Genomic DNA, 22,864 nt, shown 5'->3' on the forward strand with positions numbered 1-22,864 from the left:
ATGGTGCTTGTCCAGTACAATGGAATTTAAAATCTATCCCAAGCCCATTCATACTCGGATGACATTAACCTGGTGAATGTTGTCATTTAGATTTGCAAATGAAAACATGGATTTCTTGAAAGGATAAGCTCTTTTGATACACCTCTGGTCTTTGACTGTGTCACGAGTAATAATAATATTTAATTTTTATATAGCACCTCCTAACACCTCTGCAGACTGCAGGATAACATAGCTTATACATTCCAATGATTCCATATTTATGGCTCCTATCTTTTCTTTTTTCTAGCTCTCTTTTACCCTTTTCACATCTATTTTTCTTAACCCCGGACTATCCTTAACCCCATACTATCCTTAACCCCATACTATTTTTTTTGCTGTTCACATCTATTTTCTTAACCCCGGACTATGTGCTTAGCCGGGGTTAAGAAATTTCACGCGATTCACACTACGTTCGCCTTAGCCCCGGACTATTCGATAGCTCATGAATATTAATGCTTTTGCTACCGCGCATGCGCCTTTCGACTAAATGAAGGGGAAAAACCCGCGCGCTAAATTCAATATAAATATAAATTCAATTCCGATCGATCGGAATTGGAAGTAGTTCTAGGCCTACGTAGTAAACGATCTCGATCTCGACGCATACTAGTAATCATGGCTCCGAATGAAATGTTGAGTGCGATCGTTCTGCTCTTGAACATCTATTTCATGAAGAGGCGAGTTCGGGAGAATTCTAGAAGGAATGCCCTAGCAAGGAGAAGAGCCTGGCGTCACAGGCAATTCGAAAGAGCTTTGACTGAGGAACTAACGTCGATCGTTGGCATTCTTTCGATGATGGAATCCTCTCGGTGCATGATGATCGACAACGTTTTGAAGCCCTGGTCGTTACCCAAAAGCGACTTTTGGTGGAAGACCATCGTCATCGACACATTTGAGCAGGAGGATTGGCTCAGCCACTTCCGTATGTCATGGCAAACGTTTAACTTTCTTTGCGGCCAACTACGACCAATCATCCAGAAGATGGACACGAAATTTCGGGTAGCCATTCGAGTCGAGCATCGGGTTGCCATCACCCTGTGGCGTCTCGCCACCAATGTAGAATATCGGACCATAGCACAGATGTTTGGCGTTGGTACTTCGACTGTTTGCTGCATAGTTCATCAGGTAGATTCTAGATATAGATCTAGACCTAGTCTTGTTTAAAATTAGAAAATTAAACTTAAAAATAAACCAATAAAAAGATTGATGGTTATTAAATTAGCTATGAAATTAAAAATGATTTTGTTTATGGGGGGGGGGGGGTATAGTGCCAGAAAGTTTGAGGGTATGGCCTTGGTTGGGGCTACAGTACAGCCCTGCCTTGTTAAGTCCAAATAAATAGATATTTGCAATTAATAGATTGTTGTTGTTTATTCCAACATTGTCATTGTCATTTGCTTTTATATAGGGTCTAGGGCCTATTAATTATTCTGCTGGCCCGCTCTTTTTTTTCTGTTCCCATTAGGCCTACACCACTTCTATCTACTGAATGCTTTATTTAAAGACGTTTATATTTATTGAAATGGTTTATGTTCAAATTGAAAATAATTAAATTGGTCATTTTGAAAAGGTTAAATTCTAAATATGTCGAAGCCAGTGATGATTGAAGATACGAGGGCGAATGACTGTGTAGTACTAGTATGCAAGCATACCTCAGTTATTGATTAAAATACACCCCCTTCTTTAAAAAAATGTATTTATTAATTGATGAATTGGTTTTCCTTCTTTTTTTATTTATTCATTAGATCTACTGATTTGGTTGTACTTCTTTCTTTCTTTATTTATTTATGAATTGGTTTTCTGTTCAGATATTGTACCCCTGTTGCCACGCCAGGCTTTATTTTTTATTTTTTTAAGCAGGGGGCCTATCTTTGAATCAAATATTTAAAAATCATGAATGATAGACATTTATGAATTGGTTTTCTGTTCACATATTTTACCCCTGTTGGCACGCCAGGCTTTATTTATTTATTGTTTTAAGTAGGGGGCCTATCTTTGAATCGAATATTTAAAAATCATGAATGATAGACATTATGATATTGTACTTTTGTAGTTACTAACCTTGCTCTCTTTTTTTCTTTCTTGTTTTCCTTCTCCCATCACATCTCATTTCAGGTTTGCAGGGCTATAGTGGTGACGCTCGCTAACGACATGATCAGGATTCCACGAGGAGATGCTGCTGCAGATGTCGTACGCGAATTTGAAGTAAAGTGGGGATTCCCTCAATGTTTTGGCGCCATTGATGGCAGCCATATTCCCGTGCTATCACCTAAGGAATTTCGAGCGGATTATTATAATCGAAAAGGGTTTTATAGCATGGTGCTACAAGGTCTAGTGGATCATAGATACAGGTTCATGAACATAAATTTTGGATATCCTGGAAGTGTACATGATGCCCGGGTGTTCACTAATTCTAGGGTTTTTAGGCTTGGCAATGAGGGAGAACTATGTCCTCCCCTCCTACGTGAAATTGGTGAAACGCAAGTTCCTGTTGCTATCCTTGGCGACAGTGCCTATCCTTTATTGCCATGGCTCATGAAACCCTTCCATGACAATGGCCAGCTAACAAGAGAGAAACGGCACTTCAATTATCGCCTGAGCAGAGCTAGGATGTTTGTTGAAAATGGATTCGGTAGACTGAAAGGAAGGTGGAGAATACTTCTTAAAAGACAAGACACTCATGTAAAATATCTTGGTGATCTTGTGGTAGCATGCTGTGTTTTACACAATTTGTGCGAGTCTGCAGGTGAGAACTTTGATCTTGATCTTCTTGGTGCCAATGGTGGGGATGGGCAGGCTCCAAATGTCCCAGGTATGAATGACGAACAAAACCGTGATGCAACAAGGATACGTAATGCTTTACTCCAACATCTTACAGATGCTTAAGTTCTCAAGACGAACAAATGCAAGTTGACCTAGTTGATGCACAGTACTGCATACATCTCATGTTTTGAATCCAAACATTCAGGAGTTTTACACATGTATTCTTTTCTTTTTCAAATAATTTAAAGCTCCACCTACAATGTTCCCCTCCCCTCCCACACAAAAAAAAGAAAGAAAAACAAAACTAGGATTATCTGTTTGCAATCCATATTAACCGAGTACTAGTATTCTTCAGTCTACAGAGGCATTTCCAACAACCAATGTCTCGCATTCAGTTACATTTTATTAAAAATTTGATTAAAGAATTTCATAGATGATTATCATTGTATGAGCTTGTTGTATTCAAAACCATCTTCAAACCAATGTGCATACATACGGCAAGGTTTACTGGGAGTAAGTTAATCCTTCAAATGGAGAACGAAAATGGGATCGATGTACCACACCCAAATATAAAAATAGACAGTGTACATGTGTTCAATCAGAATACCTTGTTTTGATTACCGGTACAGAAATTGTTGGTGTGTATTTTTTTGTGTAAATAATGTACATCGTGTATAACATTAAAAGTGAAGGATAACCATACATGTTTTTGTTTATTTTAATATCATTTTCATTTTATTTTATTTGTTGATAAATAATTGAACTTAACTTTTTCTTTATGGACGGTAGAGTGCCTGGCATGAGTTACAATGTGAGTAGTACTGCTATGGTGGGTAGTTATTATTGGCATCATCATCGCTATTTTTATTATTATTTTTTTCTTTTCTATTTTTTTTTTAAAGAGTAAATTGGACTACCAGATATGTATTGTGTTCATGTAATCCCATAGTACTGGCAATATTATGTAAAGAAGTTACCAAAAATAAAGTGATGCCAGCCTTTGAATATTTTCAATGTTTTTATCCTGGTAATCTTAACATGGAATCACATTAATAAATGAACTGATATATCCAATCTGTGTGTCTGGCAAGATTCCAGGTTGTTATTTGTTTATTTTGCTTAGGATAAGAAAAAAATGTTGAATGGGTAATTTCTATTAAGAATCATTGCCCTGATATTTGTTTGATGCTTCAACATGAATACCCTTTCATATCTATAAACATTGTGCTGATTTTAACAAAGCAGCGGACTTGATATGGGTAAGCTAATTTAAAACTCTTCTTGCATCAATCAATTTGCATGCTATGACTTTGTGCACTGTGGACGAGTTTTCATTTTGTATGTAATATGTTGTTGAGAATATAATTAATTCATGAGAGTTGAAAATACATGTACATATAATTTCAGACATTTGTGGAAACTTGTTTGTTTACAGACATAAGCATTGATGATTTGATATTGCCGGTTGCAGGCAAAGATGTATCAGCAGATTGAATTGAGTTGTGGATTCACTGAAAAGTTATGTTTGAAAGTGGTGTGAACAAGGTACATGTATACAGATCTTTGCTCATGGTACTTTTTCATTGAACTATCCATCCAGAGAGAATTAAAACCAAAAAAGGAATATGAGCTATTTTGTGTCTCATACTCTCAAAACTACAATGTAAATGTGTGCTTTTTACAGCTTTATTTTCAGGCTTACCGGTAATTCATGTTTGAGGGTACCTGGTTTACAGTTCATGTGTACATGTACCTTGCATTCCTTATGAACAGATTTGAAGAACATAAGAGGTGGGGGGGGGGGTAGAGGTGGACAAGCCATTTGAGAATGAGTGCTTTTTTTTAGATGAGTGTGTGTCGTTTTGTTTCTGTCCTACTAAGGCTGTTAATACTGTTCACTTTCTTTCTCACTCGCTTTCTCTCTATCTCTTTAAAACATATCAGGACCCTAACTCCAAGAAGCCCCTGGATGACATAATATAGGCAAGGATATAGTTGGGGGGGGGGGGGGTAAGATTTCGAAGATGGTCTGACAAGCAAGCAAAGAGAATTGAAGATGAGCCCCCAACACAAATCTCTCTAAAGTTAATTTGTCAGGTGAGAGTTGTCCTCCAGACTTTGAAAATGTTTTTCAGAGGCCAAGAGGCACTCTGTATGGTGTGTATGTGCCACTGGCAAGACAAATTCCCTTTCAGGCAGCATATACAGTGTACACTCTATTTAACGAGGTAGGACCACAAAATTTTGCTCGTTATATCAGTAGTCAATAGACAATACCAAACAAATCGGGTATTTTGTTATATCGGAACTCTTTATATCGAGTTTCCACTGCACCTACTGTCTTATGAACAAGTTCCCCTTGCTAACCCAATAATATTGATACATTGGGCCGTATGCATGAAAGTAAGTAATTGCTTTTAACTTACTATAACACTGTTATGATAAATAAGTACATGATGAGTAATAATACATTTACGTATTATAACAAAAAACAATGTTATGATAAGTAAATTTATAAGTCAAATCCTAGTAAAAAGCAATAACTTACTTTTAGGCATACGACCCTTTATATTTTCGCTTGCTTGTCAATCTTTAACCCCACCCCCCCCCCCCAAAAAAAAAAACTCTGCCCTGTCATTGTCATCCAATCAACAAATCCTGTGTGTTTTTATCTTCTTGATTCTGTCAAAAACTTCCTCTTTCTCTCAACTTTACTCACTCAGAATTTGTTTTTCTGTGCTTTCATTTGCATTTAATTTCAACTTCGTACCATCTCTACCTCCAGTCCCCTTGAAATGAATGTCCTGGATAAGCAACAACAAAAAAAAAAGGAAAAATGCATTATTCACAAGGAAGGTGATGTTTGCTTTCCGAAAACTTTAATTTGTCTATAAAATAAGCAAGATAAAAGGTTATGATTTCGTTTACACCAGTAAAGGTAAAGATATGAAAACACAAGGGCAACACTACACCAATATCAATACCTACAACATCAGTGTCAGAAAATCTATCCATAAAATTTGCATCATATTGCCCCCCCCCCCCCCCCCCCCCCGGTACCTGTAATGACACTGGAATCCAGCTGTAATGATTACTTAAAGCACAAGTTTGTAGTAATCTTATTTGAACTTTTTTAATGTCCAACTTTGGCATTGAAAACAGCTATTAAAATAAATACTACAAGCAGCAAGAATGAGGTTCAAACACAACTTTGGCATCAGGAACTTTAACAACAAAACTACACGAGGTATATATGCTAAACATGTAAAATACAACTTTGACATCACAAACAATGCTCTACACTAGATCAGTTATACTACAGAATAAATATTAATTTGTACACAAACCATGTATACTTAACTTTGAACTTATCTACAGAAAGAAAATGGGTTTGCAATTTGCACAAATCTCAAGACAAAAATAAATTAATAACAAATAAAGAAAGGAAAATGCAACTGCGTCTCCTATCTGCCACTGCCCCTAGAACCATTAATTAAAGCAGATTGGCTTTTGTGACCCATGACCATTGACCTCGTTACTCCAAAAATCTAATCATATTGTCTTCCTATACAGTGATCTTCCGATAACCTGGCAAATACCTCGAACTTCGGAACTCGACCTTGCATACATGGTCCAAAATCGAATCAGATCCATCTTCCTACTGTTTGAAGTTACAAAATGTAGTTCATATCTCCAGCGGTTCTTGGGGAAGCGGGACGGATGGACGGACAACACCAAAACATGATGCCTCCGGGACACCACCTTCAGTGGCGGAGGCATAAAAAACCTGAGACAAACCTGATACAAATAAGATGGCTATGTGGCAAGAACATAATTACTTCTTTACACATGTAAAATAAATGTTTGTGGTTGCGTATTAAGTTACATATAAAAATGAAAGATATGTTTTTCTTCACACACTAATATGAGAACACCAGTTTTACCTACATGTTCATGAAAGACCTACCATCTTGAGTGAACATCACATTTTCTTGGCGGTAGTTATTTTCTTGGCGGTGGCGGTTGTCCTTTTCTTGGTGGTTGTTCTTCTCTTGGCGGTTGTTATTTTCTTGACGATTGTTATTTTCTTGGCGGTTGCTATTTTCTGGGCGGTTATTTTCTTGGCGGTTGTTATTTTCTTTGCGGTTGTCATTTTCTCGGCGGTCGTTCTGATTGAACATCCGTGCCATGACCTCCATCATCTTCATTTCATGCTCGCGTTCTGCTTCGCGTCTCCTCTCCTCTCTCCTCTCTTGCGCTTCTTCCCGTCGCTCTTCCCATTCTCTATACTCTCTCCTGGCATTGTCCTGGTGATCTGTCAGTATTTTCAGGGTCTTCTCCATCTCTGCTGGCTCCTCAGCCTGTCGCTTCCTTCCCCTTACTTTTACCTGCATTGAAAGAAAAAAATGATACATTCTCTAGCTATTAATAAACCTCTCCTGATAAAAATTAATGCACTACAATAATACCTGTTGTACTACATGTAGTTAAATCGTATTTTTTTTTTTTTTTGGGGGGGGGGCGGGCTGTTTCCGATAACCTTTCCGTTTGTTGGTGGTTGTCAGCAGCTGAAGCCTCATTTAAATAATCTGCAAAGCACAGTCCCCTTCCACTCCCCCCCCCCAAAAAAAAAAAATTAGGCTCATTATTCCACAAATGAACACTAACAAATTATGGTAATTTAATTTTATTTAAAAACTGAACATGTCATGGATTACCCCAAAATTGAAATTTATGGGAAAATATTAATAGAAAACATGTCAAACAGAAGATAACCTACATTGGTCTTGGGAGTAGACGTTGATGGTTGGTCTTCTGCTTTTGGAGCAATCACAGTATTGTCTTCAGCACGCGCACCACCTTCCAGTTCCAAAACATCCTCGATGACACTGCCACTCGTCTGCCACTTAAGTCTGCACCATCGGCATGAGCAGGAACGTCCGCACCTTCAGCTCTATCATCTGCTGTGTCAACCAGCACCTGAAAAGGGAGTATGTAATGTTTCATGACAAAATTTGTTTGCAATAACTGGGCATGCGGGCTTGATATGAAAGTGCATTATAAAAAAAAGCGCTCATCAGCCAAAAATACATGGGGCAAAGGGCATCTTGCCCCCAAACCTTTAAAATTAATATTTTAATAGCCCCTTGACTATAGATCAAGCCAAAAATTTATCATAGTCTATATAATAATATAGTCTGTCACATCACATGTTGATCCAACTTAGATCTAACGTTTAAGATCTAAAGATCCAACAAAGCTACAGGGATCTACATTGTAATTTGTATATACTGGCAATCACGTCGAATAGGGGACTGGCAAAAATAACACGAGAAGGGATAGGGTTTAAGCGTTAGGCCGCCGACTAGGGTTAGGGTGTAGGGTGGAGTGTAGGGTATGTTTGCCGGCTGGTCCCCTATTCGACGTGATCGCCCGTTAGATCTATCATCTAGAATTTAAATGGCAATATTTATAATTTGTGAAATGAGCCAATTAAAGTAACTCCAAAACCAATAGGCAATAGGCCATGATTTCTAATGGTAGACATGGTATATGAATATGGTATAGAGTTCCTCCTCCTTCCCGTCGACCCTCCTTCTTCTTTTTGAAAGTTGAATATAAATCTTAATCTGGACTAAGTTAGATCTAGTAGATCTAGATCTACAGTGCAGTTACGTAACTTGTATCTACCAAATTATCTTTTTACCTGGGGCTCTATGGCAGGTCGATTACCCATGATTGGATGCAGTAAGTCATAAAATGGGCACTGTTGTCTTGCAGCCCCACTTGTAGCATTATTTGATCTGGCATCTTTATAGTCCTTCTTCAGTTTTTTTAACTTGTCTCGGAGCTGATTTGGTGACCGGTTATACCCCGCGTCTGCCATCTTCCTTGCCATATCGTCGAAAACTTTCTTGTTCCTGACCGTGCCATCCAGCTGCTGCTGGACCTCCCCCTCTGCCCACAGACTCAGGAAAAACCTGATTTCAACATCTTCCCAATTGGTCCTTCTGATGGGTAAAGCCGTCATTCCGGTGTAAATACAATTAAAATCAGGAGACAATCAATGCAACAATTGAACTATAATCAATATCGGTCAACGAACTCTTTGCTTGTGGTAAAAAGACCAACAATATACAGTACGGTACGTAATAATTTTAGCTCGCTCGTGTTGTGTTATCCAGCCTTGCGCAAAGCGTTTTCCCTTTATTATTTTACCGATACAAATCAATTACCCATTTTTCATCCAATTCACTTGATAAATTTACCTACGTAAATATGACTGATAATGATAAATGCAATAAAAAATTATGAGCTACATGTTCTTTCACTATTTTTTTAAATCAATTTTATAATAAAGATTTTTTCATAATGACCTCTGCCTCGTAAAAGACTAAACGTCAATACAGAGAGCATGCATGCGTAACGTGAACTGCATGCATGCGTAACGTGAACTGCATGCATAGCGCGCGATAAATGCAAATTCACGACCACACGACCACGCTGTCTGTGATTGGCTGTTGCTTAGCCCCGCTTCTCCTTAGCCCGGTTTGGATTCACGCTACGCAGCTTAGCACCACAATTGCCCGGCTAACCCCGCAATTGCCCGGCTAACCCTGCTATTTTGCAGGGCCAGATAGTCCCGTACTATTTGTGGGGTTAGCCCACTTTGGCAAAACGTAATGTGAACAGAAAGCCGGCTAAAATTACCCCGGGTAATTGGTGGGGCTAAGGAAGGAATTGGTGGGGCTAAGAGCCCCCTTAGCCCCACCTATTTCCCGGGGTTAAGCAATATTTGGTAGATGTGAAAAGGGTATTTGTCGCTTTTACCTATTTGTTTATTATTGTATTTCATTTAATTTAATTAATGTATTATTATTATTTTTTTTTGGGGGGGGGGGACACAAGTCCCTAGGCCTACCGTATTCACTATTACTACTATGACTATTTTGATTAAATTATTATCATTATTAATATTGTAACTATTTTCTAAGTTATTATTATTATTACTATTATTATTATCATTGTAATTATCATTACTTTTATTTTTATTGTGTATAATTATTGTTATTAACATTATTATCATTATTGTATGGATTTGTTCTTTATAATTTACCTATATCATCTTTGATAAATGTCTTGGTAAATCCACTCTGGTCTTTGCCCAAGACACACCAATTCTTTGCCACTTTGTGCGGTGGAATACGGGCAGGTCGCTTTCTTTGTCCTGAAGCCATACTCTGTCAAAAAAGGTGGTCATAAAACTAGGTAGTAAACATGAACTCCAATTTGTTAGCACATGAAATCAGACAGTTTTTCATTAGCCCCAATGTGTTTGTGTCATTGACTTTTCATAGAACTTGCATCTGGGTGGGGGGGGGGGGGGCTGGTGGCGGGGCAGCTAAAGATGATGTTCATACACAGTGGAGGGGGTGGTTGATCGAGGGCCAGCTGAAGCGGGTGTCCAGTCAAGGGAGTGCTGTATGTCCGTACATAGAGCGGGTCGGGTAGGTGGGGGTAGTCGAGGGGCAGCACAAGCAAATCATCAGAGTTGGTTGACTTGCCAACTGCTTATGCATGAATTTGCCCACTACACTATTGTTCAGAGGGGTGGGGAGGGAGCCTGATTTGAAAAATGTCTCTTTTATATTATGAGACTATCATTGAAAAGAAAAGTCATTAATAACAATCTTCCACCAAGTAAATTCGTATATGAGGCCTAAAAAGAAAAAGTTGTAGGGGGGCTATTGCCCTTTGTGACCAACCCAAAAATCTTGTAAATCTATGTTCGGCTTTTAAAAAAACAGTTTAGACTAATTTTTTTTTTTTCTTCAAGATTTAAGATTGACCGACCCATGTTTTGGCACCTAAAGCCTAAAAGGGCAATAGTCTCCAACTTCTTTTTTGTTTAGGTCTGATCAGAAATACATGGGAGGGTGAATCGTACAATTAGTTTACTAGTTAGATATAGCACATCCAAGTCAGTTATGGCCTGTAACTTAGATGTTAGGCCTAGCCTACAGTAGACCTAGAATCTCTATGTAATTTTTTGTTGCTGTTTTTAATAAAATAATGTGGTTAAATTGGCTATCGTGACAAGTCATTATTGCTGCATTACGTAGACTTTGATAATTACATTAAAAACAAATAAAAGACTCATCTTTCAAGTTCTATCAATTGTTCTGAGGTAGATCTAGAGTCTAGACCCTCTCTAGTATCTAATTAACTGGAAACGCTAATCGAATCGCCTGCCTATTTAGGTCTTAGCCTAGGCTAGACCGAATTTTCCGTCTCTTTCGTTCGTTAGCCTCTTATTGGGGTAGGGTCGGCTCTCTCTTTAGAGACGGAAACCGTCTATACACATTCCCTTGATAACGCCACGGCCATTTCAGGTCGTAGCGTTTTGCCCCCAAAATCCCCCAAAATGTCATTTTACCTCGTGCATATCCACATGTAAATTAGGCCTAGGCTATAATACATCGGTTCCACTTAACAACTTGACTGAAATAATCAGTTTAATAGTCCCTTTTTAGGAAATTATGGGTCAAAATCGAAATCCATTTTGAAAATCTTTTTCAACATGGATTTCGATTTTTTTTTTTTTTTTTTGACACTACCATACCACTCGGCAGTTTCTCAGGTCCCTCGCTGAAAACGCATGCAACTTTACTTTGAGTTGCAGTTGAAGGCGCCGATTTAATAAGAATAATAACAGTAAACAATGCTGTTTTAAAAACCAAAGATGGCAGAATAATCCATTTTCCTCCAAGTCCAAACAGAAATCTGGACATTTGGTCCCAGTTTCTGAAAGGTGAGTTTGACAGTGCTTGAGTTGGGAAACATTTTTACCGACGGTACCATGCCAGCGGACGCCGCTCTCCCTGGCACGGGTAAGCGTGGGCCTGGACATTTTTTTTTTTTGCGGCCGAATATTTGGGTACAAGAAATCGTACCCGAGTAGTTGTCAACCGTGCGGGTACTCGAGCATTCGACTACCCGTCGCAGCCTTAACACACACACACTATCCAGTCAGACAAATCTAGGCAGGTGACAATGTATACAGTGATTATTTACATGGCTGTTTATATGTACTGCCTCCTGATTGGTCAACAGGTTCCAAGCTGGAACAAATGAACCAATCATAGCAACGATTGGTAAATGTGGATTTAGCAGCTTTTGCATGCAAGCTCTTCATATTTATTTATTATTTTTTTATAATAATCATTATTTTTTGGGAAGAACTTGGAAACAATGAGGAATAAACATTGTGAGAGGGAAAAAGAAAGTAGAAAAGGGGAGAGAAAGAGAAAATGAAATTGAAAGAGAAAACGAAATTGAGAGAAAGAGAAATAACAGCATGGACACAACAAAGATAGACAGAGGAATGATGAGAGTAAGAGAAGGGAATTGCGGTTGACGAAATTTCAAATGTGTGATAAATGGTAAGCATCGTAATAAATCCAGGAAATCCTTTATTTTGCATCAAATCTATCCTCCCAAAAAGGATAAACCTTAACCCTATCTCCCACTCTGTCCCTCTTCCTCTCTCTTTCTCCTCTTCCACCCTCCACATTCCCATCTGTCTATCCCACTTCCTCTCTCTGTTTCCTCTTCCATATTTCCATCTCTCACTCTGTCCCTCCTCTCTTTCTCCTCCTCCACATTCCTATCTCTCACTCTGTCCCTCCTTCTCCTCTTCCACCCTCCACATTCCCATCTCTCACTCTGTCCCTCCTTCTCCTCTTCCTCCACATTCCCATCTCTCACTCTCTCCCTCTGCCTCTCTTTTCCTCCTCCACCCTCCACATTCCCATCTCTCACTCTTTCACAATCTCTCTTTCTCCTCTTCCATCCATCACATTCCCATCTCTCACTCTTTCACAATCTCTCTTTCTCCTCTTCCATCCATCACATTCACATCTCTCACTCTATCCCTATTGGTATCTATCTTTATCCCTCTTCTTCCTTCACATTCTCTATCTCACTCTCATTTTCACAGCAATTTCCATCTTTAAATTATGAAGCTTCCTACAAGACACCTATAATAGAAATAAACAAACAAGATTTGTGTTCCTTTAGATGAATTTTTGTTTACCTTTGCTCAAAATATTCTCAGAACATCCCATTGACGGTTTTTCCCCCCAATCATTTTCTTCTCTGTTTGTGCAATATATTTCAAAATGATGCACCATTGGAACAAAAACTTTGATGCAACATGTACATTACATTCATCCTTATTTTATGTAAAGTTTACAGGATAGATGACTATTTTTATTATATCTGCAAGGATGATTATTTTTCAATCTTTTATAACCAGGTTTTAGGACAAACAGGAAACCGCTGTTAGGAAAAAAAGTATGGATGCGATGAAGTATCATCACAATGTTTCCTCTTCTGTGATAATATGGCATGATCTTTAAAACTACTAACTTTGAAAATGAATAACACAATTCACCTCGGCAGAAAAGGGAAAAAATCAAAAACAAAAAATAAAGTCATATCTGGTGCAATACATCAAATGGTTCTTGAATAAGAACAGTTTAGATGAGAAAAAAAAAATGCATTTTTTTATTTTTTATTTTTTGCAAATAAGAAGCAAAAAGCATTGGCCAAGATGAAGGACTGTGAGAAAAATCAGATTATATTTGGTGCCAAATTCATGATCAACAGTGATTTACTTAGTGTTTATGAAAATCTAGTGCATATGCTTCAGAAATCGTTTTTAATTGAACTAAAAATGTAAGTTTTACAAATTTAATAAGTATTTTACCTATTAAAACCATTGACTATTGATGTGTACCATGGACTTTGGCTTGTGTAAGTATGTACAAGCTTACAGACAAGTTTCTAGTGCTTTACACTCACATAGAATCAGAATCCACTACTCACTTGCATAGAGTACTTCCATGTTACTCTCCATAATTATACTGGCATAAACATAATTTAGGGTCTATGAAAAACATGTATTGTACTGAAATAAAACAATCAGTGGTTAATGTTCAGGTAGCTGACACATTCATCATAGTTTCTATCACCAAAAGAACTAGTTTCTATCGCCAAAGCGATGATGTTGTTCAAAAGCTTGCACGGCTTCTCCATTGTCGGGGTGATGATGAGAGGCACTCCGTGCTGGTTGAGGCTGTAGCTCCTCCATGTTGTCTCTGAGCTGCTCCCTGTTTTCCACCAGTTCTACGACAACTCTCATCAGGGCTTTCACATAACCTACAAGATAAAATCCAAAACTATACCTTGAAAATTCATCTATACGGTGTTAAAAAAATACACTTTGATAAGAGGAAAAAAGGAAAAGAGAAAAATAAGAACATAAGAAGAGAAAACTCTTTTTCTCACAAATATTGAATTACCTAATTTTACACACTATTTGTAGGTGGATGACCAATCAAATACCAATGGCATGCACATGTTCTTTGCTGAATAGGTAGTTCACTGACTTGGGGACTGACATATATGCCTGTTTCTGCTTGCTATTCAATATTACACATTTGCAGAAAGTAACCCAATACATGTTTATAATTATCAATTTAATCAACAGATTAAATTAAGGGCATATAGGCCACAAGAATCTACTAATTTGAATTCTATTGATCATGAAGTAATAAAAGATTTCTATATATAATTGAGCTCTTTTGTTGAATATTGATATCATTCACTAGGCATGTGGCTACTTACCACATGTACCAGCTGTCAGCACTCTCTCCACTGTGTGGCCTCCTTCCTTCGAGCGTGGATACTTCAACCTGTACACTGGGTTCCCTTCGGCATCAACAGCCTGGGCTCTATCACAATTTTCGTTCCAATGTAGGACAGCCAAATATAATCTGAAAAGAGTGAAGTGAAAAATAAAGGTCACATGAATAACATACTTGTGACAGTTGATTTTATCTTTTTGGTAATGTAATGTCTATCATCATAAACTCGTTACCTACTCTCCAATAAGTGAAGGCAAGAGTTAGTGTAAAAAGCATGTGTTACAAATAATAAATTTAAAAAAAAAAAAAACCCAACAAAATATGAAATAGAAAGAACCTGGCTATAACAAAAAGAAAATAATAACTTTAAAACATAAAACCAATAAAATCAAATTCAAAAGAAGAAGAAGAAGAAACAACACTGCCCTCTGTGACGTTCTTGTTAAATTTATATTAGGGGAGCATAATGTTGATGAATTAATTGCCTAATTTACCTGCACTTCATCCCTTGATATGAGTATACAAGCAACTTGGGGCAAAAGTGAAGGAGGATGTTGTGGAATGATTCAACCTTGCTGGTTTGGGCATGTGGGGACATCATCCCAATGTCGTTCACCAGTCTGGTCCTCAGCCATTCCTCTCGAAGCTTGTCGTACACCTTTGTACCTGTAATAAGATTGGGAATATAATATATGCGGTAAAGGTGAAGGAGAGTTCATTTAAATAGTTAGCAATCATGATCTCGGCATTTCCAAGCATCTCATCCCTTCGCCAAAACTATTTTTTCATTCCACAATGAATATTAATCATTTAGAAAATTGCAAAAAAAAAAATATGAATGTCATGATCAAAATTGAACTAAATTAAACTTGAATGTACATTATTAAAATAAATGTAAATATTTTGCTCGCATTTTGACAAACATCTTCAAAGTAAATGAGGGTGAAAAATGTACACCGTATGCATATAAATAAGGATTTTACCCACATCCAAACAAAAAGAACAACTTGAGGCACCAGTGAAGGGTTAACTTTTATTTCCACTGAAGTAAATTGTTATTTAAAGATCATACATAAGTAGCTTACCTGACTGCAACCATTCTCGCTCTGGATAGTCATCACCATGTTCACAAGCAGTGTACTCTGGGTTTTCATCTGTGTGAAGATTTCTGATGTGGTTCATAGCCCTCTTATACTTGGCTTTCATGACATCCTTATCTCCATCCGGAGTAGAAGAGGCAGTCCAGTATACATGGTTTACCAAGGCCCTCAACCAATCTTGAACCAATCCACAGTCCTTCATCTTGGCCAATGCTTTTAGCTTCTTCTTTAACCCTATTATATACAGGCAGAAACAAAAAAAAAGGAGCAAGAATTAGCTAAAAGAGATCAATTGACAATTCAATATGTGACATATCAAGGAGCTACTTGGAGTGTTCTAAATTTAGAAAATATATCATAATTCAATACTTACTATATACAAAAGTGGAAATATAGGCAAATTTAAACCTGCAAAAGTAGTCATAACTACAATATCAATTTCAGCCTACATGTATATAAGATACATTTGCTGGAATTAATTCAGTATATATATAATAATTACCTTTCGCAATGTGCCAGACATCATATCGGTGATCAATTTGTTGGTACGTCTCACGGAGAAACTTCGCTATCTGCATGTGACGATCTGTCACTATGCCTTGTAAAATCACACCAGCATCGTCAAGTATCCGCAGGCCCCTCCGGAGTCCCTCTAGCTCCATTGCATTTGAGTTCTTAACCTCTGTACACTATAAAGGAAAAGAATAAAATAATGGTAAATAACCTTAGAAAAGTACAAGGTTCTCTGTAATACAGTATAATAAAGGAAGTATACATTCATGGTTGCAACAGATCTGTTAAAAAACACACTGGAGTTAGTGACAGGCGGATTCCATATAATTACGTCTGCAAAATTTAACTTATAATGAAGAAAAAGGAAACCTAAATGAGTAATGATCACAATATGCATGGCAAAAACTTTTCTATTATGTACGTAGTTACTACACAATATGTCCAATTTCAGGCATATGATGACCTCTGTGGTTTTAACCTTTACACTACATACATTAAAACATTTCTGCTAAATCACTCACTTGCACAAGCTGGACATCAATGACCTTATTGCTCTTCAGGTCCATCATCGTGTACGAGCCGTACTTGGCAGAATGCCCAGGTGAGTCACTCCTCCCATCCCCTCCAAGGATGAGGCCCGCTTCACTCGCTCTGATCTCGTCAAATGTCTCTGCCTGGGTCCTCCTGTATTCTTTCACTATTGCTGGCTGAAGATATCTAGACTGGTGTTCGTTGAATGTTGTTGTCGAAATTGATTTTAAGTTCATGTGTTTGTGAGTTTTGAGAACCTTTGTTGGGCTCGCACCAGCAAATAAAATTGCTGATGACAAAAGTATGTTGCCAGCATACAAATTTCCCACTGATGGCTGGGATGACCATTCAAATTTCCCGTCACATTCGTCACATGTGGAGATCACTTTGACTCTACTGCCAAATGTCGGTGGGTGATGAACTACTGAAGAGCAGGGGAGGTGGCAATGCCTGCATTTTTTGAAGAGCTCCAAAAGCTGATCCTCAAAAACAATATACTTGGGCTGATCAATTATATCGGATGGTATTTTCCTGTATGAAACAAACAAGACATCCACATACATTGTAAGTTTCACTACTATTTTCATAATAGAAATGGGTAATAGCTACATACATGTACATCCCTAAATGTATATAACGAACAGCCCTTGCTACTTTGAAAGTGTGCAAATTAACTTCCAAAAATATGAGGCTTAATGGTTAATCTTCATTTATTTCCATCAATCAAAGATGTTAACATAAAAAATTAAAATTAAAAAATAAAGAGCTGCCACCACATGAACTCCTTCAAGTAATCCGAAATCATGTTCGGGTTTGTCGGTCCTTGCGAAACATGGAATTTGGCCTTGGCCCTGGCCCACATGGCCTCCACCCTGATGGTGCAGACCCCCGCCAGCGGGTCAACGAAGTGAACCGTATGGTTGACGGTTCCATGAACGTACGCCATGCCCAACCTATTCCCAAGTTGGGCGTATCCCCCCCCCCCACATGTCGGTCCATATGTAAAATTAAGTGATTCTTTGAAAAGCAAACATAACACTTGATGTTGATGAGTAAAATAACTCACCGTTTGCTCATAGACAAGGCTTGGTTTGTATTGAACTTGATTTCCTCACCGACAGTGTCATACAGTGCCTCGTGTAATTCATCTTTCTTTGGAAAAGTCCTCAAACATAAGGGCACTGTCATTTAACAACGGCTGTGGGTTTACCATCCATTCACTTACAGATTTGTGCAGGCGCGTGTAATAGTCACTGGTCTGCAGAACCAATCAACCAAAAAATTACTTTTTTTTTTACGAGGGCTCTTTTCAGATTTTCCCTTAAAAAAATAGCCCCCCTTAATTATTTTGCGGTGGCTATTTTGGAGCTCAGGGGGGCTTTTTTTTTTTAAAGGTTGTATTTTTTTAAACGCGGTTTTACCTAATTAAATTCCAAGCAAAGGCAAATATAGATCTAGATACAATTGTAGCGTACATATGTCATGTAGAGTATTGCAGACATTCAGATACCCATGATTTATTCACTTTGTGTTAAACGTGTGGCTTTATGATTTACATATACATGTAACTAAAACTTGTCAAAAGGAGTGTTTTGTTTAACTGTTCGTTTTTCATATCCTAAGAAAATATTATCACTGACACGCGGGCTAGGAATTAATTTTTTTATGGGGCTACTTTTCCCCATTGCCTAAAAAAAAACCAAGGGGCTACTTCCTTAAAGCCATATTGTAAGCTGTAACAATAAGTTGTGTTTTTCCTTAGCCATCATACTACTAGCAACCAAATTGGTAGGTAATATGTTATTTAGTCTTTTTTTCTGTCCCAAATTTAATTGTTATCATGGACAATGCAATCCCATTAAAAAAAAATGTAGACCAACTTCCTTTAAAATTGTGTTATTTAGACCATTTTATAACCATTAAATGTGAGTAAATATTTTTACTGTTGTCCCACATACCGATGTAGGGTCTATTTGTTGTGCCGAAACATGCAAAATCATGGCCTTATTTTTTTTTTATAGACTCTAATTCTAAAGGCCAAGCCAAAGCTAGTTTCATTTCGTAGACAGAAATTGATGTCATCATCACTCATGACAATTGGCCTGGCATCGATCGTATATAAATAATTTAATTTAATTAAACAGTTGTAAGAAAGATTCTGAGGAGTAGGAACATCCTTTATATATTTATTTACGGTTTTTTTATAACAAAATTCAATTTCTGTGTACGAAACTTGCTTTATACCGATTTTACAGGAAAAAATCCGGCATTGATTTTGCACGTTTCGTTATTACAAATATATCAGTATGTGGGACAACAGTAAAAATATACTCGCATTTAATGGTTTTAACTTATAAATAACACAATTTTAGACGGAATAACATTTTTTTTAATGGGATTGCATTGTCCATGATAAAAATTAGGGCCAGAAAAAAGACTAAATAAACATATTACGTACCAATTTGGTCGCTAGCAGTTGAGCTCTCGTCACTCGCAAATCATTGAAATACTTATTTGCTTCATACAAGGAGCGTGCAGGCGCGCGCTGGAGCTGAGCTAGTACGTTTCTGTGTATTGTGAACGTGTGCGAACTGCGTATGCATTCATGCTGTGCACGAAACTACATCGGGGCCGGTGGCCTGTCCGGCCGCCGGGAGCTTAGGCGCAGGCAGGCGGATACCGCTGTAGATCTAGCTACAGTAGGTACGACCGCCGATCCGCTGCAACTCACAAAACTTTTAAAATGTTGATGGAAGTTTCTAGTTTTGGAGTTGGTAGTTGGAACGGAGATTTCACTCAGACACATCAATAAATTGGTTTATTAATTCATAGGGAATATCAATTTATGGCGGGGGCGATTTTTCAAGATATATTGATTTTTTTTCGCCCTCGTCTTGATTTTTACCGTGGCGATTTCAGAGGTTTAGGGGGCGAATCGCCCGTCGCCACCGTGTATTTTTTTCGTTGGAACCAATATGCTATTAGTGTCTTACATGTTCATGATGGGTTGGGTGATGTGGGTGTTGATGATACCCATGTCTCTGATGCCTCCAATTATAATTGGGTCCTGCAGATCATGCTTTACTGATCAAGAAAGTTGATTGTTCTGTTTATGAAGTGGGAGGGATAAGTGAGTGACAAACTAAACAAAACGCCCTGGCTGATAGCCTCTGCTGGACCCTCATGACCACGCAACTGGAGATGACTCTTCCGTTACCTGCTCCCAGGCGTCCATGCTGCCACAGCACTAAGCAGCGATATGATGTGTGATGGCGTGAGCGGTTTGTTTCCCAGGTTCGTTTGCCGGAGGTTCGATGTTTAGGAGGTCCCTCCAAAGAGCCTGCTGGAGATCGATGACCATCGGGTCCAGGATGTTGTCCACGGTCTGCATGAATGACAAAGAAAGAAATGGACGATGAAGATGCTATGAATAAAATCTATGACTTCATGGATTATTTTTAAATACATGTAATAAGTAGCCTCTATACTGGCCACGAGGGTCTGGATACATCCCCCGGACTCTCATGACCACACATCTGACGATGATCCTTCTGTTGCCTGCTCCCAGGCGACCATGCTGCCACAGCACTAAGCAGCGATACGCTGTGTGGTGGCGCGATCTGTTGTTAGCCCCTGGCTCGTTGGCTGGAGGCTCGACGTTCAGGAGGTCCCTCCAGAGAGCCTGCTGTAGTCCAATGACCATCGGATCAAGGATGTTTTCCACGGTCTGCATGAATGACAAAGAAATGAATGTATAATGATCACACATATCTAGTATATGACCACTTTCTTCTATGATGCGCCACAATGGTGCAGTGATAAGCTTGTTTAAAATACCCAGCACTTAACCTGACAGGTACAGATCAACCTGCATGTCGGCATGAAAGCCCATTTGATTGGCCTTGTACACAACTCAGAAAATCCCACACTTGATCCCGTAAATGAAACACACATCCGCCCAACAAAAACACAATGTTAAAGCGATTTCCATGGAAGGTTTGCAGATAATGCTTTGTTATTCCACAATTTCTCAAATATGTACTCCATGCCCTGTGACAGCCACTTTTTTCATCAGCCCCCTTTGCTAGAGCTTTTCCTACATAAACTCCTGGCATTTACATGCACCACAATCAACATTTCCTTGTAGGTTCTGTTCAAATGCACCACAATCAACATATTAGCATTATGTTCACATCTTCAACAATGGTGTCCATTATTAACTATTTAGAAAACCAATGGCACAATAAACTCTATGCACATAAAACCCTTGTAAAAGACTACTCAAGATGGGCCTACCAAACATGTACACAGACAGGGCTTACACACATACATACATAACAAAACAAACCAGACATTCACACATAAAAAGAAAAAACACACACACACACAGTACAGAATATGAGTAAATATAAAAAAACATAAGAACAAGAGCAGCAAAAAGAATGTTAGAAAAGTAAGAAGAAATGAATGAGCCATCTCAGGTCGTTAACAGAGTTAATATTCTTTTTATCACCAGTTTCAGTGAGGGCGATAACTCTGCCATCAGTTGACCAAGCGATCTTCACTTTACTGCAATTTTTTGTTTGCTTGAGAAGGTCAGCATTGGTTCGGGTGAGGTCCTCTTGAATAGACTTCCCCTGGCCTGCTAGCTTCCGTCGGTTTCGTACTATAAGCTGACGCTTCCCGAATGATGCAAATGTAACAATGATGGGCCAGGGATGAGGACAACGCCCCCCTGACGTTGGCTCCCGATCTTTCACGCCAACCCTATGGCTCAACTCTATGTCCTCTTTAGTGATGGGGACTTGAAGGGTGGTGTACTGTTTAGGGTAGGCAAGGATTGCCACATGTTTCCATTTTAGTGTTGATTGTGTATATTCTTTTAATAATTTAAGGTCAAAAGAAAAAGGAAAAATATAGGATTGGGGGAATAGTTCATAACTGGTATAAACTCGATCTACTCACTTTTCATCTCATCGATGACCATCACCGCACCATCATCCGACTCGATCTCATTCACCGCACCATCATCCGACTCGATGTCATCAGCAGCATCAACATGGACTCCCATTGCCAGCAATCTCAACTGATCAATGTGGAAGTTGATCAGTCGAGGCAAGCATCCATTTTTTGTCTTTTCCAGGAAGAGCTCCCTCTTGGCCTCTTTGAGTTCCTCTTCAAGGCGCTTGCATTTCTCTTGGAAGTTTTTCCTGCTCCAGGAATGTGGATACTAGGCAACTGGCCTCTAGGTTGTGAAAGTTACCCTTGAAAAATTACCCCTTCCATGAACGTCAACATGTGTTCTCTCTTGATGGAACTCCTTGCCATACTCGTTTTGAGGATTTGAGCTCTTTTCAAAGCTTATTAGGAAGATGATCTCTCGTCTGCTGGTAATGGAGCTGTCCACTTGCCATTTTTCAAGCCTCCCTTTTCCACCATCAGATTGACAAACTGTCTCTCCTCTATGGACAGACCCACACTGTCATCTTCATTGTCAAACAAGTGCTGCAATTTTCAACAAAGGATGTACTATCATATTTAGGAGCCATATATACACATCCAACAATAATCTTGTTACTAAAGCTTGTTATTTCGACAAAATCATTGGAGTTCAGGAGTTCTGGAAGGATGGCTGACTTCCAGAGTGTTGTAAGCCTCTCAACCATGGCGTCGATAAAATTGCCATCTTTGTCTACCCATTCCACTTGGATTGACTGTGGTGTCCACACCACACAATCGCAGTACTGCACATTGCAGGCTGCAATTTGGAGCTGAATTTGGCTATAGTAGGAATGGGATTTCTTTAGAGTAAACTCGGCATCTAGGCAGAAATCCTTGTCTGCTACAGCTTCCTGCACTGTCTGCATGCGATGGCGGTATGGGCATTTCACCTCCACAATGCCTTCTCCACAGCAAGTGCAGGATACTTTTCCATCTGGCGAGGCCTCAAGAAATGGCTGCTCCTTGATGATGGTGAATCCAGCCCGAGTCCTCTTCTAACACCCTTGAATAGGATGCCTGGGGGTTGTTTCATAAAGCTGTTCATAAAGTTACGCATGAGTTTATGAACGACTTATGAAGTGCCAGATAGGATGCCCAAATTTTTTTCTGATATTTTCAGTTACCTCAATTAAATTATGGCAAAAAATATACTTTGCATTAAAAATGTTTGTTATCATAAGAATGTGAATCTACATCTGCACAGTTCAA

The 22,864-nt window shown here is 38.6% G+C and overlaps 3 protein-coding genes across 4 annotated transcripts; 1 reads left to right on the forward strand and 2 right to left on the reverse strand.

Moving 5' to 3' along the window:
- Window positions 1–407: 407 nt before the first annotated feature.
- Window positions 408–4,757, forward strand: LOC100889399 (protein ANTAGONIST OF LIKE HETEROCHROMATIN PROTEIN 1). The gene is made up of 2 exons (XM_003731053.3): window positions 408–1,161; window positions 2,152–4,757. The coding sequence occupies exons 1-2, from the start codon at window positions 652–654 to the stop codon at window positions 2,920–2,922; spliced, it is 1,281 nt and encodes a 426-aa protein (XP_003731101.2). The 5' UTR covers window positions 408–651; the 3' UTR covers window positions 2,923–4,757.
- Window positions 4,758–6,864: 2,107 nt separating this feature from the next.
- Window positions 6,865–9,452, reverse strand: LOC115923621. 2 transcript variants are annotated; one of them, XR_004064006.1, is made up of 3 exons: window positions 8,507–9,452; window positions 7,580–7,779; window positions 6,865–7,187 (listed from the first exon to the last, which is right to left on the reverse strand). XR_004064006.1 is itself a non-coding variant. In XM_030984692.1 (2 exons), the coding sequence occupies exons 1-2, from the start codon at window positions 8,828–8,830 to the stop codon at window positions 7,630–7,632; spliced, it is 474 nt and encodes a 157-aa protein (XP_030840552.1). In that variant the 5' UTR covers window positions 8,831–9,452; the 3' UTR covers window positions 7,490–7,629. The 2 variants fall into 2 exon arrangements, 1 of the variants encoding a protein (XP_030840552.1); XM_030984692.1 differs by lacking the exon at window positions 6,865–7,187 and having other exon boundaries at window positions 7,490–7,779.
- Window positions 9,453–14,480: 5,028 nt separating this feature from the next.
- On the reverse strand, window positions 14,481–16,905 carry LOC115923622. Its single transcript, XM_030984693.1, has 5 exons — window positions 16,645–16,905; window positions 16,113–16,299; window positions 15,596–15,844; window positions 15,005–15,176; window positions 14,481–14,639 (listed from the first exon to the last, which is right to left on the reverse strand). The coding sequence occupies exons 1-5, from the start codon at window positions 16,888–16,890 to the stop codon at window positions 14,483–14,485; spliced, it is 1,011 nt and encodes a 336-aa protein (XP_030840553.1). The 5' UTR covers window positions 16,891–16,905; the 3' UTR covers window positions 14,481–14,482.
- Window positions 16,906–22,864: the final 5,959 nt, after the last annotated feature.

Source organism: Strongylocentrotus purpuratus, unplaced genomic scaffold (assembly GCF_000002235.5).
Source record: "Strongylocentrotus purpuratus isolate Spur 01 unplaced genomic scaffold, Spur_5.0 spur5_scaffold_14, whole genome shotgun sequence".
Classification (NCBI taxonomy): domain Eukaryota; kingdom Metazoa; phylum Echinodermata; class Echinoidea; order Camarodonta; family Strongylocentrotidae; genus Strongylocentrotus; species Strongylocentrotus purpuratus.